General features: G+C 53.2%; 1 protein-coding gene across 3 annotated transcripts in view; it reads right to left on the bottom strand.

Moving 5' to 3' along the window:
* Positions 1–13,765, bottom strand: part of IFFO2 (intermediate filament family orphan 2) — a gene marked incomplete at its 5' end in the record, with an annotated part of 49,015 nt that extends 35,250 nt beyond the window's left edge. For 2 of the 3 annotated variants that reach the window (XM_081088133.1, XM_081088134.1), the window contains one exon: positions 5,787–6,454. In XM_081088133.1, the coding sequence (XP_080944259.1) occupies positions 5,787–6,454 (668 nt within the window). Of the gene's footprint in view, positions 1–5,786; positions 6,455–13,581 lie in introns of those variants that run through there. The other variant, XM_081088135.1, reaches the window with a different exon arrangement.
* Between the last annotated feature and the right edge of the window lie 579 nt (positions 13,766–14,344).

Genomic DNA, 14,344 nt, shown 5'->3' with positions numbered 1-14,344 from the left:
CAACTCGGCCAGAAGACTCCGGAATACTGAGGAGCTAGAGGGAGGGGGGCTGTGTGCTTCTTTTAAAGGAGGTTGGGAAACAGGGCGGGGGGGGGGGGGGAGTAGATTTCCGGAGGCACAAATCAACCGCTAAGAGTAGGAAGAACACCCTCCTTAGATGCTGGACAAAGAAGGAGCCCTCCCCTCCCCTCCCCCCAGCACCATCGCGGCGCCTTCCGTGGGACAGAGAGGCAACATGCCCTGAAATGGATGTGCCGGGCAGCCCAGCACTGTCCTGAGACACCCCTATAAATGAAGGGGGCAGACGCTGCGCAGGGAAGGGCTGGGCTGGTGCAGGGGGCATAGGGGGCCTCCCAAGGACCAGGGGTCTTAACAGGTGAGCTCATTATTCCTTCCCAATTTCCGAGAGAGCAACTATTCTCCCCCTTTCACAGAAAGCGGAGGCCCCGGCAGCTCAGAGAAGCCAAGCAATCGCCCAGAGTCACATAGCGCCAGAGCCCAGGCTCAGACACTCTTCCCACCGTCCCAGGCTGCCCCCAGGAAAATCAGAAATAAAGAGTCCCATCAGCGGCAGCTTCAGAAGTGATCAACGTGCCCATGGAAATGGCAGCCAACAAAGCCCCCGACCGGCCTTCGGGGGCAGTCTTCTGGCTTTGGGACATTCAGGGGCCAACACCACCTGCTCAAGGGTCTCGCAGGGTGTGATGGGGAAAGGCAGGCGACACTCCAGCTGGCTCACCCACCACCCCTTTTGGGAGCCTTCCATTCAGGCTCACAGCCCAGCCCCTTCCGGCTCACAATCAGAAATAGCTGTGACAAAAGTCCCTCCCACCCCTGAGAGTGGCTGTTTAAAAAATGCTTAAAGGCAGACACACAAAAAGGAAACGAAAACTCTGCCGAGCCCCGACCTGAGGCGGATGATGGCATCACCTCGGAGCGGTGGGTCAGCCCCTCTGTGCCTCAGTTTCCCCATCTCCGCTGAATCAGTGATTCCTTCCTTTCTTCTTTCTTTCTTCCTTCCTTCCTTCCTTCCTTCCTTCCTTCCTTCCTTCCTTTCTTTCTTCCTTAACGGCAAAACCCCATTTTCCAATTGAATCTTCCTCAGCATATTGATCTAAGAGTCGTGGAAATGGAACTGTGTGGCTGCCATGGCTGAACCCCAGATGCCCCAGAATCACCTCAAGGCACCCTGCTTGGACGCCAGGCCCCAAAGGGCCGCCTTGAAAACCACCCGACTAAATGGCTGTGGCTCTCAAGTGAAGTTCCAATCCACGCAGGGACCAGGGAAAAACAAACCAAGCCTTTCGTGCTGAGTCAGGGGCACAGGCACTTGGCAACCTGCAGGGGGAGGGAACAAAACCACAGGGTTCCGCACCACCTGGGCCCGGTCAGAAGAGGGGGAGGCCCCGCTGCTCATCCTGGGAGGCAGAAAGAGCAGCCCCGACCCAGGCCCCTTCAAGTCACAGACCCGAAGTGTAGAGGGAGCTGGGCGGGATCCCCTAAGTGAACCCCCTGTGCAAAGGTGGGGGACCTAAGGCTCAGAGAGAGCAGCAACTAGCCTGAGGTCACACAGCACCAGACCGGGCGTCTGGGCCTCTTGGATGCCAATCCAGAGAACCCTCCGCCGTTTAAAGTTCCGAGGGATTCCAGAGGAATCTCCCAGGCAAAAGCCCCCGGCTTGCAAACTCAGAACAGGATATTTTGGTGACACTGGGTGGTGACAGAACAGAGATGTTTGTTTTGGTTTCCACATCAACGCTTGACAACCTTGTCTGTTGGTGCTAGAGTTTCTGCAACCACATTCCCCACCCACCCACCCAGTGAAGAGCTCAGAGCTGATTGGGCCAAGGCAAAACCAATCGCGAGCAGGGCCAGGGCCAGGGGACCCAAGGCCAGGGGCTCTGGTTTAGGTGGGTGTTTCCACTGATGGCACATGTGCTGATGTGAGGTGGTAAACAGGTGACTTTCTCCAATTACATGTTATTGACGACACAGGTGAATGGATAAGCCCAATGTGATCTATCCACAGGGGAATATTATTCAGCAACATAAAGGAACGTACTGCTGACACATGCTACAACACGGACGAACCTCAAAAACATTGCCCACGTGACAGAAACCAGGCACAAAGGGCTGCATATGGCATGATTCCATTCACATGAAATGTCCAGAAACAACAAATCTGGAGAAACAGAAAGCAGATCGGTGGTAGCCTGGGCTGGGGCTGGAGATTAACTGCAAATGGGCAAGAAGGATCTAAGTGGGGTGATGCAAGCGTTCTGAAACTGGATTGTGGTGATGGTTGCACAACTCTGTGGATTTACTAAAAATCATTGAATTTTACGCTTAATATGGGAGGACTTTATGACATGAACAGCATACCTCAATAAAGCTGTTTAAAACATATATATATATATGCCTAAGCTACCGTTTGACCATTAACTATGACACGCACTGACCACCAGGGGGAAGATGCTCATTGCACAGGCATGGAAGCATGGAGCAGACTGATGAATCTCAGAGGGAAGGAGGGAGGGCGGGAAGAGATTAACCAAAGATTTTATACGCCTGCAGGGATCAGGCCGAATCCATGCACGGGGCCTCCGACATCCTCCAAGGGGTCTGATTGCGAGAGGGCTCAGGCCAGGCTGAGGGACCCCACCAGTGCACGAATCCGTGCACTAGCCTCTAGGATCTTTCATAGAAAATAATGCAGGTGGTGGTACCCGGATCTGGCCATGTCATGGAGTGGAACCCCAAAAGTTTCCACATTGGAGAACACTGAGCTCCACATCCAAGGTGCCCTTTGGGAAGCAAGTGGGGTCCCCGAGCTGTGAGTCCCTCCAGCTGGATCAGAGGAGCCCTGGCACCTCTCCTGGCACAGGCTCCTTCCCCGGCTCGCAGCGCAGGGCTCCATGCCAGCAGCCCCGGCAAACACCTCGGTCTCACACCTCAGACTCTGACTTCTCTGATAGACAGGAAATCAGAAGTGGGCTGAGAGCGCAAACTCAGATTTACATATTGTCAAGGCTCGGAAGACCCTTTGAGGTCATCTAACCCAGTGGTTTTTTAAAAGTTGATCCTATGCCCACCCTCCTCGCAAAAGACAATTCTTCTGAGCAACCTGAATATAGAAACACGTAAAAGCAGAATGGGACCTGTGTACATTTATAGTGCAGGTTCCCACATATAACAGCTACCGATTCTGCATTCAATCGCTGAGGTTGCTGGGGCTGTTTTGATCCGTTAATATTTAGAATTGGGATCATGGGTGACAGTTCCACATTCCGTCTAATTTTATCTCCAGTTTTGGCTGCAGGGTGTCAAGAAAATCCGGACACACAGATTAGTGGCTACAAATGGCAATAGTTTTTAGCAGTTTGCTTTGTAACCTCAAAATACTCTTCAAACAGCGATGGCAGAAGGGGAAGTTTCACTTGACTCCGACTACTAACAAGTTAGTGCGAAAGTGAACTTCGGTGAGTTAACATTAAGAACTTAAAAGGGAGTGAGTGAGCACATTGTAATGACCATTTAATATACTTTAGATATTCATTTTTATTTAATATTCAAGGAATCCCTAAGGAATCTGAGGAAGCCTGAGGCTTACAGTGAGGGAAACTGAGGCCCAAGTAAGGAAGTACACTGCTTGGGGAAAATCCAACGTGAGCCCTGAATCAACTTCAGAAAAAGAAAAAAAAAAGAAGGAAGAGAAGGTGCACACACATCCCAGAGGGCGGGAAGAGAGACACCTCACTCCACCTGTCTCCGCAGCACCCATCTCATTCCAGGCCAGCGCCAGAGGCTGACATCACACCCCACACCCGAGTACAACTTAAACAGAGCATTGCTCAATGCCAACCTACCTCCCTTTAAGATTGGGCATGGTTTGCCCATCTCCTTAGTAGCCAACTCCACACACACACACACAAAACACACACAACACAACACAACACAAGCCTGGGGCATGACAACACACTCAACAGTGGCAGACAGAAGGGCCCCTCCCTCTGCGTTTCATCATAAAGACCAAGTGCCTGGTTGCCTCCCCCACCCACCCCCACAAAGCTGCCCACAAGGAGTTGAGAGCTCTCATGAGAGACAACCAGCCCAGCAGAGTGGCTAGTGTACAGTGCGGTTAAGACTTACCCCCCAAAAGCCAGGCCCTGCATGAGAGAGCCCTGAGACTCCAGGCACCTGTGTCCTGCGAGCTTGACAGAGACACTACCATCTTTAATGCCATCAACTTGATTATTTTATACCAGTGGTTCTCAACCTTCCTAATGCCGCGACCCTTTCATACAGTTCCTCATGTTGTGGTGACCCCCAATTTCATTGCGACAAATTGAACATAATGAAAGCATAGTGATTAATCACAAAAACAATATGTAATTATATATGTGTTTTCCGATGGTCTTAGGCGACCCCTGTGAAAGGGTCGTTTGACCCCCAAAGGGGTCGCGACCCACAGGTTGAGAAACGCTGTTTTATACCTTCCAAAGAGCATCACCACCCTCCTCTCCCCTCATGCAAATGTGAATGAATTTCATTGCTCCGTTTCTCTGATGAGCAAGCAGGCTTCCAAGTGGTTCAATAATCTCAGGTGATGGGGCTGATACTGACGCCTTCCCAGTAGAGGAAAAGGCGGGAGACCCATGCCCAGCTCCCTGGGCAGACCTCTTTGCTCATGTGACTCAGGGACTCGAGGAGTGGAAGGGAAGATCCTCTCAGCACATCCTCCAAATCCAGGAGTTTAGAGTCAAGTTCTCAATTCAGAGTTGCCCAGGCTGGGACACCCCCGCCCAGGCCTGAGATGCTATAGACAGACAGACCCCTCTCCTCTCATCTGAAAGTGGAGCCCACAGCCCTCTCAGCCAGGCTGTAGGCAGGAAACAATGTTACTTTCCCACCTGGGGGATCTGGGCTGGGTAGAAATGTGCTGGCCAGTCCTGTAGGTAGTCTGCCTGGCACCCTACTCAGAGATGGTGGTCTTGGTCCATTCAATGTCCAGTCTTCCAGTCCAAGGTTTACCTCCTTCTGTGGACCTTCGGGGCTGAGTTTGTTGAGGCCCAATAAACCATGACAATAGGATGGCAGGGGAGAGGAGTGAAGGCAGGGGTTTTTTAAAGCTTGTGGCCTACCTAATGTAGGTCTGGTTACCCAGCCCAGCCAGCTGGATCCTAGAGCTGGAGCAAGAAGGCGGCCCCTAGCCCCAGTGCTAGACAGAGATGCTTCCGTTTTCAAATACACGATCTCATTTAATTCAAGGAACAAAAGGTCAGTGGGTTACTGAAGAGTTTTTCCTTTTCACCCGGGGAAGGAGGGCAGCTCCTCTCCTTATTCTTGGGAAAGTACCTAGGCTGGGAGACAGACTGGACAGGAGTACTTCAAACCACTAGTTCAGATCCTGGGGTCACCACTTATCAGACAATCCCCTCAGGCAAGTCACTTGCATCTCCGTGCCTTAGCATCCTCATCTATAAAATGGTGATAAGAATGCTCTACATGTTGCTATGAGAATTAAATGAGATGACTTAAAGCACCGATGGCTATTTTGTCACCTACAAAACAATGTGCCTGGCCCAACAAAGGTTCGGAGGTGCCCCTGCTGTAGTCAGCGCCGCCCCCCATTCTTGGAACCAGATAACCGAGTTTTCCCAGCGCACGCAGGGTCCTCTGCGAACAGTTTGCAGCCCACCTGCTAGGACCAGCTGGCTGCCCCCGGCCCCTCCCAAACGCAACGCACACATTCCGCGGCCACAGGGGAGAGGCGAGGCCAGACTCACCTCCGCTTGTACTCGTCGCGCTCGCGCTTCACCTTGGCCAGCACGTTGTAGAGCGCACGGATCTCAGGCGTGATGGTGTCGATCTGCACTCCCACGCCGTCGGGGTGCACCCACGACACGCCGGGGCCCTGCACTGTCTCCACGCCGCCGCCGCCCGTGCGCCGCACCTGCGTGTAGCTCCAGATGGTCCCAGGCAAGCGGCCATAGAGCTGCGGGTGAGAGCCGCCGCCGGGGGGCAGGCCGCCCAGGGCCACGGCGTTGGCGTTGGTGCCGGCCGCCACGCCGCTGCCACTGCCGATGCCGTGCCCGCTGCCCGGCGCGGGTGGCCGTAGCAGATCCGGCCCGGTCTGCACGGCCTGCTCGCGGGTGAATGTCTTGTAGCGCAGCCGCCGCTCGCGTTCGCTCTGCTGCTGCTCGAGCTGCTTTTCCAGCAGCCGGTTGCGCCTCTCCAGCTCGTGCACCTTGGCCAGGAAGCAGCGGAAGCGCACGTTGAGCCCCTTCAAGAGGTGGATGTTAGAGCCCAGGTCATCCCGCAGCGCCGCCGTCACCGGCGATGGCCCTGGCCCGGCCCCGCCGCCGCCCCCGCCGGGGCAGCTCCCGCCGCCGCCGCCGCCCGGCGGACAGCCAAAGGCCAAAGCCATCTCCCCGAACAGCAACGAGTTCACCATGCGCCGGCTGCGCAGCTCAGGGCCCCGGGCCCGCGGCTCCAGGGGAGGCTCCAGCTCCGGGCAGGGCTCCCGGCGCGGCCGGGCCAGATTGGGCGCGGGCTCCAGCGCGGCCGGCCGGACGGGCAGTTCCAGATGAGCGCCAGATGCGGCCTCCGCAGCGACAGAGACCGGACCGCCCCCGGATGTGGGCGCGGAGGCAAGGAACGGGACTCAGGCTGCGATGGAGGTCGCGGCGGCTGCGCGATGTAGCGAGGGTTGCGGATACCGGCGCCGGAGCTGTCACAGACGATGTGGAGGCGCCGCGGCGGCAGCGAGCAGAGGACTCTCGGCCGGCACTGCCCCTCTCTCTGCGGCGGGCCCCGCCCACTGCAGACGCAGGCCCCGCCCCCCATTGCCCCGCCCACCCGCCTCCTGCGGCGCTTCTCCTGTCCGAGGCGGGGCCTCGAGACCCGCAACGCTGGACCACGCCCACCCACTCGGGGCTCCGCCCACTCACGGGCTCCGCCCCTACCCCGGCGCCAATGACCGGCTGTCTGCAGCTCTGGCTCCGCCCAGGTCCCCTGGACCACGCCTCTCCTGCCGGGTCCTGCCGCCACGCGCGGCTCGGTTCTTTGCGAGGAGACACGGACCGCTGAGCTGCACCAGCCTTGCGGTTAGCTGGAGCCGCCGCAGAGCTAGCCCGGCCTCTTAAAGGGACAAGCAGCTTCCGCAGCGCTCGTTTCTGGATTTAGGTAGCCCTCTCCCCCACGTCCTCTGCCAAGGAGACTCCGCTTCTCTCCCACCCCAATTCCCAGGACCCAAATTCCCACGGGGTACGGAAAACCTCGGCCTGGAAGGGCTGGGGAACCATAGCATCCGAAGGTGCATCTGCACCCCACCTCCACTTCAGCCTGGGCAGCTTAGATCGACCTTCCCAGGAGAAGGCCTCTCTTGTGCCTGCACGTTCCCCACGTGGTGGACCCAGGCAGGCTCCTCCACCCCTTGCCCCCAGGTTCCGCCTGGGCACTGCAGAGCCCTCTAGTCCCCCGGCCCACGGAGGTGCCACGCCGATTAAGGGGATACGGGGGACGGGGGAGGGTAGTCCCAGTGAGGACCATTCGGGAACATGACACCCTCTTGCTCAGCCTGGGCTGCTGTTGCTCCGCCCGCCCGGAATGACCACCTCCACACCACCGCACACTCACACGCTGAGATGTAGCTGACCCCAGAGCTGGAGGTCCATTTCATTGAGCCACTTAGGGGGCAACGTGCAGGAGGAATTCATCTGGAGGGTGGAGCCAACCCGAGGACGCATTCATTCATTCTTTCATTCATTCAAAACTGTTTTCCGATCTACCACCCTAAAGACCAAGTTCTCCAATCTGATGTTCGCTAAAATCAATTTGCAAGCATCTATCTTTTTTTTTAAAAAAAAAAGATAATAATAGCCCTCATTATTGAGTGCTTAGTATATGTCAGGTGCCATACTTTTATTGTCCCCATTTTACCGAGGTCACTGAGACCAGAGGAGCAGCAGCAAGCAGTCCCAAAGCGAATACTCTGTCCTGCCCACTCCACTGGCCTCTTGTCCATTTCCCCATTTGATCCTCACCACAAACCTCGGAGAGGAGGTGACTCTTACCTTTGAATGTCTTTGGGTTGCATTCTGTGTGCCCTTAGCAAGATATGTGGCATGTTCCAGATTCTTCTGGACACGTTTTTTAATTGAAATTTAATATCTGTCTTGTTATTACATTTGGTGTTTGTTTTGTCTCATTGTGTATAAGCTTGAGGGCAGGTACCCTGTTTTACAGGGACGATGGCTTGGTGTTCTCAGCAACAAAAGCGACACAAAGGTGGCATGGGCTTGCTCTGGGGTGAGGCCGAGGCTGTGGTGTTCGCTGTTTCTGATTCACTCATAAGAGCAAACCCTCCACATGTTTCCCTCCCTCACCTCTAGCTTCTTGCTTCCTGCGAAAATAGGCTCACCTCTACAGCACAGCCTGAAACTGCCCTGCCATGAAACCTTTCTCTGTTTATCCCAGCCCCGTGGCCACTGCCCTTAACTCTTTGTTCTCTCATCTCTTGGTGCTTTTCTTGTTTACTTAACCTAGAGAGTCAAAACCCCTTTGCCTTCAAGCAGGAGTTCCTAGGGGGCTGAGGATAGAATTCTGAAGGGTTCGTGACATTGGGATGGACAAAAGTTTATATCTCCATTTTTCACCAATCTCTAAAGGATACTTAGCATTTCCTTTGATCATGAATGCAGCCAGCAGGTAAAAAGTCCCTGTGATTTTTGCCACTAACAAAAATCGCAGATATTTTCATATCACACTTTAGTTACTGTAGAAATCTCAAAATATTGTTTAAGCTACCACAACTCTGAAACTAAGGTCATATCAATCAGGCTCACCACTGAATCTTACTTAATGGATTAATAAAGAAGCACATGTTATTATATCCCAACAGTTTCTAAATACTTTATAATTGTATTTTAGTAAAAATTGTTTTCATTGAAACCTGAATGCAATTTTTAAAAATTATTCGGAGGCCCTAGCCGGTTTGGCTCAGTGGATAGAGCTTTAGCCTGCAAACTGAAGGGTCCCGGTTTCGATTCCCATCAAGGGCACATGCCTGGGTTGTGGGCTCGATCCCCAGTAGGGGACATGATGAGATATTCTCTCTCATCATCATTGATGCTTCTATCTCTCCCTCTCCCTCTCTGAAATCAATAAAAATATATATTTATTTTTAAAAAGTTACCCTGAGAAGGGTCCACAGTCTTCACCGGATGCCCAAGGGGCCTGCGGGACAGAGGGGTTAAGAAGCCACACCTGGGAAGCAATGCCCTGCAGCCTTTTCTAGGAAGAACCTGTTCTGCCAACAGAAGTGTCCTGGAGTTGGGGTGTGAAGCCCTGGGGGGAGGGGGGTAGATACCCAGCCCTGTCCTGGGCACTGAAGAGGCTCAGAAATTCCATGATCATTTATTCCCCTGCCCCAATGCTGGGGAATCAATTGTGAGCAAGGCAGGAACTTAAGGAGCTCTGGGGGAGCTAATGGCGACAGGCAGCCCAAAGGACGGTCCTGAGAAGTGGGAGGGGGTTCAGGGAGGGACACCTGACCTGGGGGAGATGGCTGGGCAGAAGCAGGAGGTCTGAAGGAAATGGAGGACGTCGAACCCAGGCTAGAAGGGACTTCCGACTGAATGTAGAAACATGATATGTACAGACCAAATGGCTAGAAAACAGTTCTGTGGCCTCATGGGTGCAAAAGTGAGAGGCTGTGTATTTTGATCTTTGCGGGTAACATGAGCCGGGAGGTTAACCTTATGCCCTCCAGCTACGGTGACCAACTGTCTCCATTTTCCCAAAACCAAGGGGTTTCCCTTGACATTGGACCTTTATTGCTCAAACCTAGAAAGTCCCTGGCAAACCAGGACCGGCTGGTCATCCTACTCCCACTACATAGCTCTGGGGACCTCTGAGGCCAAGTCCTGGTCATTGATGTCAGCCCAGACAGAGCCAGGGTGCAGCAAACCCAATGTTCCCATTACAGAGACAGGAGAATTGAGGCCCAGAGAGGCTAGGGATTAGCCCCAAGCTGCCCAAATAATTAGTGGCAAAACTTGGTCTACAATTCTGGTTCCATTCCCTATCCACTGCTCAGGACAGTAAAGTCAGTGGCCCCTTCCCCTCAGCCCTGGACACCTTCATGTCCCCCATCCGTCATCCAAAGAGACTATAGGTGGGTCCTCACGGGGGCTGGGGGTATCCAACAGACAGGAGGGATGCCAGCTCCACTCCCTTAGGGAGGCATCTCCCCTCGGCCCTCAAAACCACAGCGGTGTATCTGACACTCTTCTTAGAAGCAAGAAGAGAGACTATTTTCAGAGAGGCGCTTTTGAGACAAAGTTGGCTTAGGTTTGTATCTCTGCCCCAGGTGTGTGAGTGGGCAAGTTACTTCTCATCTCTGAGCCTCCATTTCCTCATCAGTGAAATGGGCATAACTTCACCCGCAAGGCCCTTCTTATACCCTCTGTCTCTGTCACGGACACCTTGCCAGCCTCATCAAATTGCTGCGTACATAGCAGGCTCTCAATAAACAGTTACGGAAGGAAGTAAGGAAGGAAGGAAGGAAGGAAGGAAGGAAGGGAGGGAGGGAGGGAGGGAGGGAGGGAGGGAGGGAGATGAATGAATGGTCAAACAACTTTCATTCTTCCCACCTTACTCTCTCACCATTTCACCTGGTAACTACCCTCCTCCTTCAGGTCTCAGCATCATGCACAAAACCTTCTCTGCCTTCCCAGCACCCACCAAGTATGGATTGGGATGTATCCCCTGGACTATGCCAGCACCATGCCTACACACAGCATTACAGACCAGGTATTTCTCTTGTCGTCACTGGCTTTTTCATCTGCATCTCCACCCCACCCCAACCTCAACCCCCAATGCTCACTACACCATGATCTCCATCAAGCAGGGACCTTGAACCAGAACCAAGTCTAGTTCATTGCTGTACTCCTGTGTCCTGGCATGGTGCCTGGCACATAATAGCTTCTCAACAAAGATAAGTTCAGGGAAACAAATGAATGAGCTGTTAGGGCTGGAAAAAAATCCCTGTAAAGTGCATACTAGGTGCTCAATAAATGTTAGACTTTCATATTTTAATTACACTTCTTTGTCTCACTACTTTTGGGGGAATATTTTACATATCATACAATTCACCCATTTCAATGGTGATTAGTAAATTTACCAAGTTATGCACCTAGCACTATAAATCCATTCTAGAATATTCTCTCTCTCCCAATAAGATCTCTCATGCCCACTGACCGTTACTCCATGTTTCCACCCCTGCCTCGGGCAACCACTCATCTACTCTCTCTATGGATTTGCCTTTTCTGGACATTTCCTATAAATGGAATCATACAATATGTGCCCTCTTGTGTCTTGATTCTTTCACTGAGCACAATGTTTTTGAGGTTCACCCATGTCATAGCATCAGTAGGTCATTCCTTTTGATTGACAATCTCTTTGTAAATTTTGATAGTGAGAATGCTTCATTAGCTGATTTACTTTTCTACACTTCAGTTCCCAACCTGGAAATACGGCTAAGAAGAATATCCACTTCATAGGGTGGTTATAAGGGTTAAATGAGTTAATACCTGTGAAATCAGCACGTAGTAAATGCTCAATAAATAGTAGCTATTATCACCATAATTTTTTTGACCTTTTTGCTTATGCAAATATGGACAGCCCATAAATATATAAAGAGGCAGGGGGAAAAAAATAAGTATCTCCAATGGTCCCACACCCAGTGGTCCTCTCTGGCATCTAAATTCAGTTGGGGAGAATAAACTGCTCTCTCCACTGTGTCCCCATCCTCACCCGCAGGCTGCAGTTTCTAGAACATTCTCACCAGGTTTCTTCATGGAGAAATGAAAGAGAGCAGTAAAACATGATGGCACAGAGGAAAGGGAGCGGCTGCAAATCCCACATGATGCTACAGGTGAAAATTAATCCTTTAAACAAAACAGCAGACTCTAGAGGTGTCCCATCTCTCCTCCCCAAAAACAATAATGATGACAGCAACAGCCAAAAAAACACCAACGCTGGCCAAAAGGGCACGTTGCTGGGCCTCATCCCTCCTGGGCACCTCCGGGCTTACAAGCGACTTAAGCTGCCTGCTGGCTCGACAATTATTCTGGGCGGGTTTGCCTTCCTCGAAAAGGGCGTAGGTTTCACCGGCATCAGGGCGCCGAAGTGTCCCACTGGCTACCTGACAGCGTTGCTCTTGGTCAACAACGGCCTTGGGGGAGCCCTGGTTGCTTCCAGAACCTTCTCCAGGCTTCTGTGGACCTGTTTTGGGAAGGCCAGTGGGCAGCGCTGTAAAATCTGGCTCCATGGCCGTGTGGGTACGAGAAGGGGATCCAGAGCCAGGCTCCATTCACTAACGGTGTGACTGTGGGCAGGTGACTTAACTGCCCCGTGCCTCAGTTTCCCCCTCTGTAAAATGGAAAGGAGTATGAGGATTAAGCAAGTCCACGTGTGTAAAAAGCTGAGAGCAGTACCTGGCATGCATTCGGAGCCGGCTCTCATGAGCCAACATTCCCCGAACCTCTGGTATGTGCCAGGCGCCGTTCTAGGTGTGGTTTGCCTCCACGTGACAGGGACTCAAGGCCAGGGATGCCAGAGGCCTAACCAGGGCCATGCAGGATCACCTAGGGCAGTGGTTCTCAACCTTCCTAATGCCGCGACCCTTTCATACAGTTCCTCATGTTGTGGTGACCCCCAATTTCATTGCTACAAATCGAACATAATGAAAGCATAGTGATTCATCACAAAAACAATATGTAATTATATCTGTGTTTTCCGATGGTCTTAGGCGACCCCTGTGAAAGGGTCGTTCAACCCCCAAAGGGGTCGTGACCCACAGGTTGAGAACCGCTGCTCTAGGGGGAGCCACAAGTTTGGGGGGCTTGCTTTCGGGCCTTATTCCCCAATTCCTGTATGACAAGCACCTGCTGACCGTCTCTTTTACCCAGACTCTGTCACTAGAACTCCCCATGATAAAGGCCCTTCTGCAGATGGGAGAGTGGGGCTCGGGGGGTAAAGTGACCCATCCACAGCACGTGGAGTGAGTGCTGGACCCAACTCTGAACTCCAAGTCCTGTCCCTCCCGGGCTCACTGCAGCTCCTTCTCGACAACTCAGAGGGGGACATTCGGACACAGACCTGAGGAGGGAGCTGTTGGCCTCATGCCCGCCCACCCGTTCCACAGCAGAAACCCTCCGTGAGCGGAAAGGGGCACAGAGGAGCGAGGGGCAAGAGCATCATCAAGGGAGCCTGGTGCCATGAGAAGCAGCGTGTGCACTCCTGCCTCTGGGCCTTTGCACGTGCTGGCTTCCCCTCCAGGAACACTGCTCCCCTTCTCGCCGGCCCCTTTGTACTTATCCTTCAGATCTGAGCTTCGGTCCACCTCTCCTTTTTCGTTTGTTGTCTTGTTTTGACTTTGTAATGACTTACGTTCAGTAAAGTGCATCAGTACTACATGTACGGCTCAACCAATTTCCACATATGCACACCCCAGTGTACTCACACCGCCCCCCAACCCGTGTACTCACCCCCCTCCCTCCCCCATCGTGGACTTACCCCCAGGTCATTGCTCCCTCCACCAGTGCCTCCCACAGGCAAGCAGGTTCTGGCCCTTCTCACCAAGGGTCCCTTGCCAGCCTCCAGTCCGTGGACTCATACAGCTTTTGGCTCCCTTTGCTCAGTCTGACCTGAAGGAGACCCACCGTGCAGCTGTGTTAACAGCATTTTGCCCTTTCGCTGTGCTGTGCGGTATCATACGGCATGAAGTTATCACAGTTTATTTACTCAATCTCCTGCGGATGGACGTAGGAGCCGTCTCTGGTTTGGGTCTTAAGACTCGACGAACCTTTTCCAGTATATCTTCTGGGGACGATACGTGCTTGTTCCTCTTGAGCACAAATCCAGGAATAAGCTGCCATGTCCTAGGGGATGCGGATGTTTAGAGTGAGTAGATGCGGCCAGTTTTCCGAGGCGGCCATACACATTTGCACCCCCTTCAGCAGTGCCTGGAGTCCTGACTGTCCATGTCCGGCTGATACTGGGTACAGTCCGTCCTTTCTATTTTAAGCTTCCTGAGGGGTGTGAAGGGAAGCACTTTCCCTAGAAGCCACTCTGCAACCCCCAGCCCAGAGCGGGGGGCCTCCTGGTCTTGCCCACTATGGATGCGTTTCTCTGGGGCATTTCTCCCAATTCGCTGCCTCCCTCCTCTCATGGGGGCGGGGCTCCTGGAGGGAGGGAAGGGCGCTCTCTCTGACCCACAGCGCCCTTGGGACGGAGAAGCCGGGCCCTGCCACCTGCTCCCAGGCGGCTCAGCCTCGTG

This window comes from Myotis nattereri (assembly GCF_964212035.1).
Source record: "Myotis nattereri genome assembly, chromosome: 3".
Taxonomy (NCBI): domain Eukaryota; kingdom Metazoa; phylum Chordata; class Mammalia; order Chiroptera; family Vespertilionidae; genus Myotis; species Myotis nattereri.
This window is presented reverse-complemented; position numbering and strand designations above follow the sequence as displayed.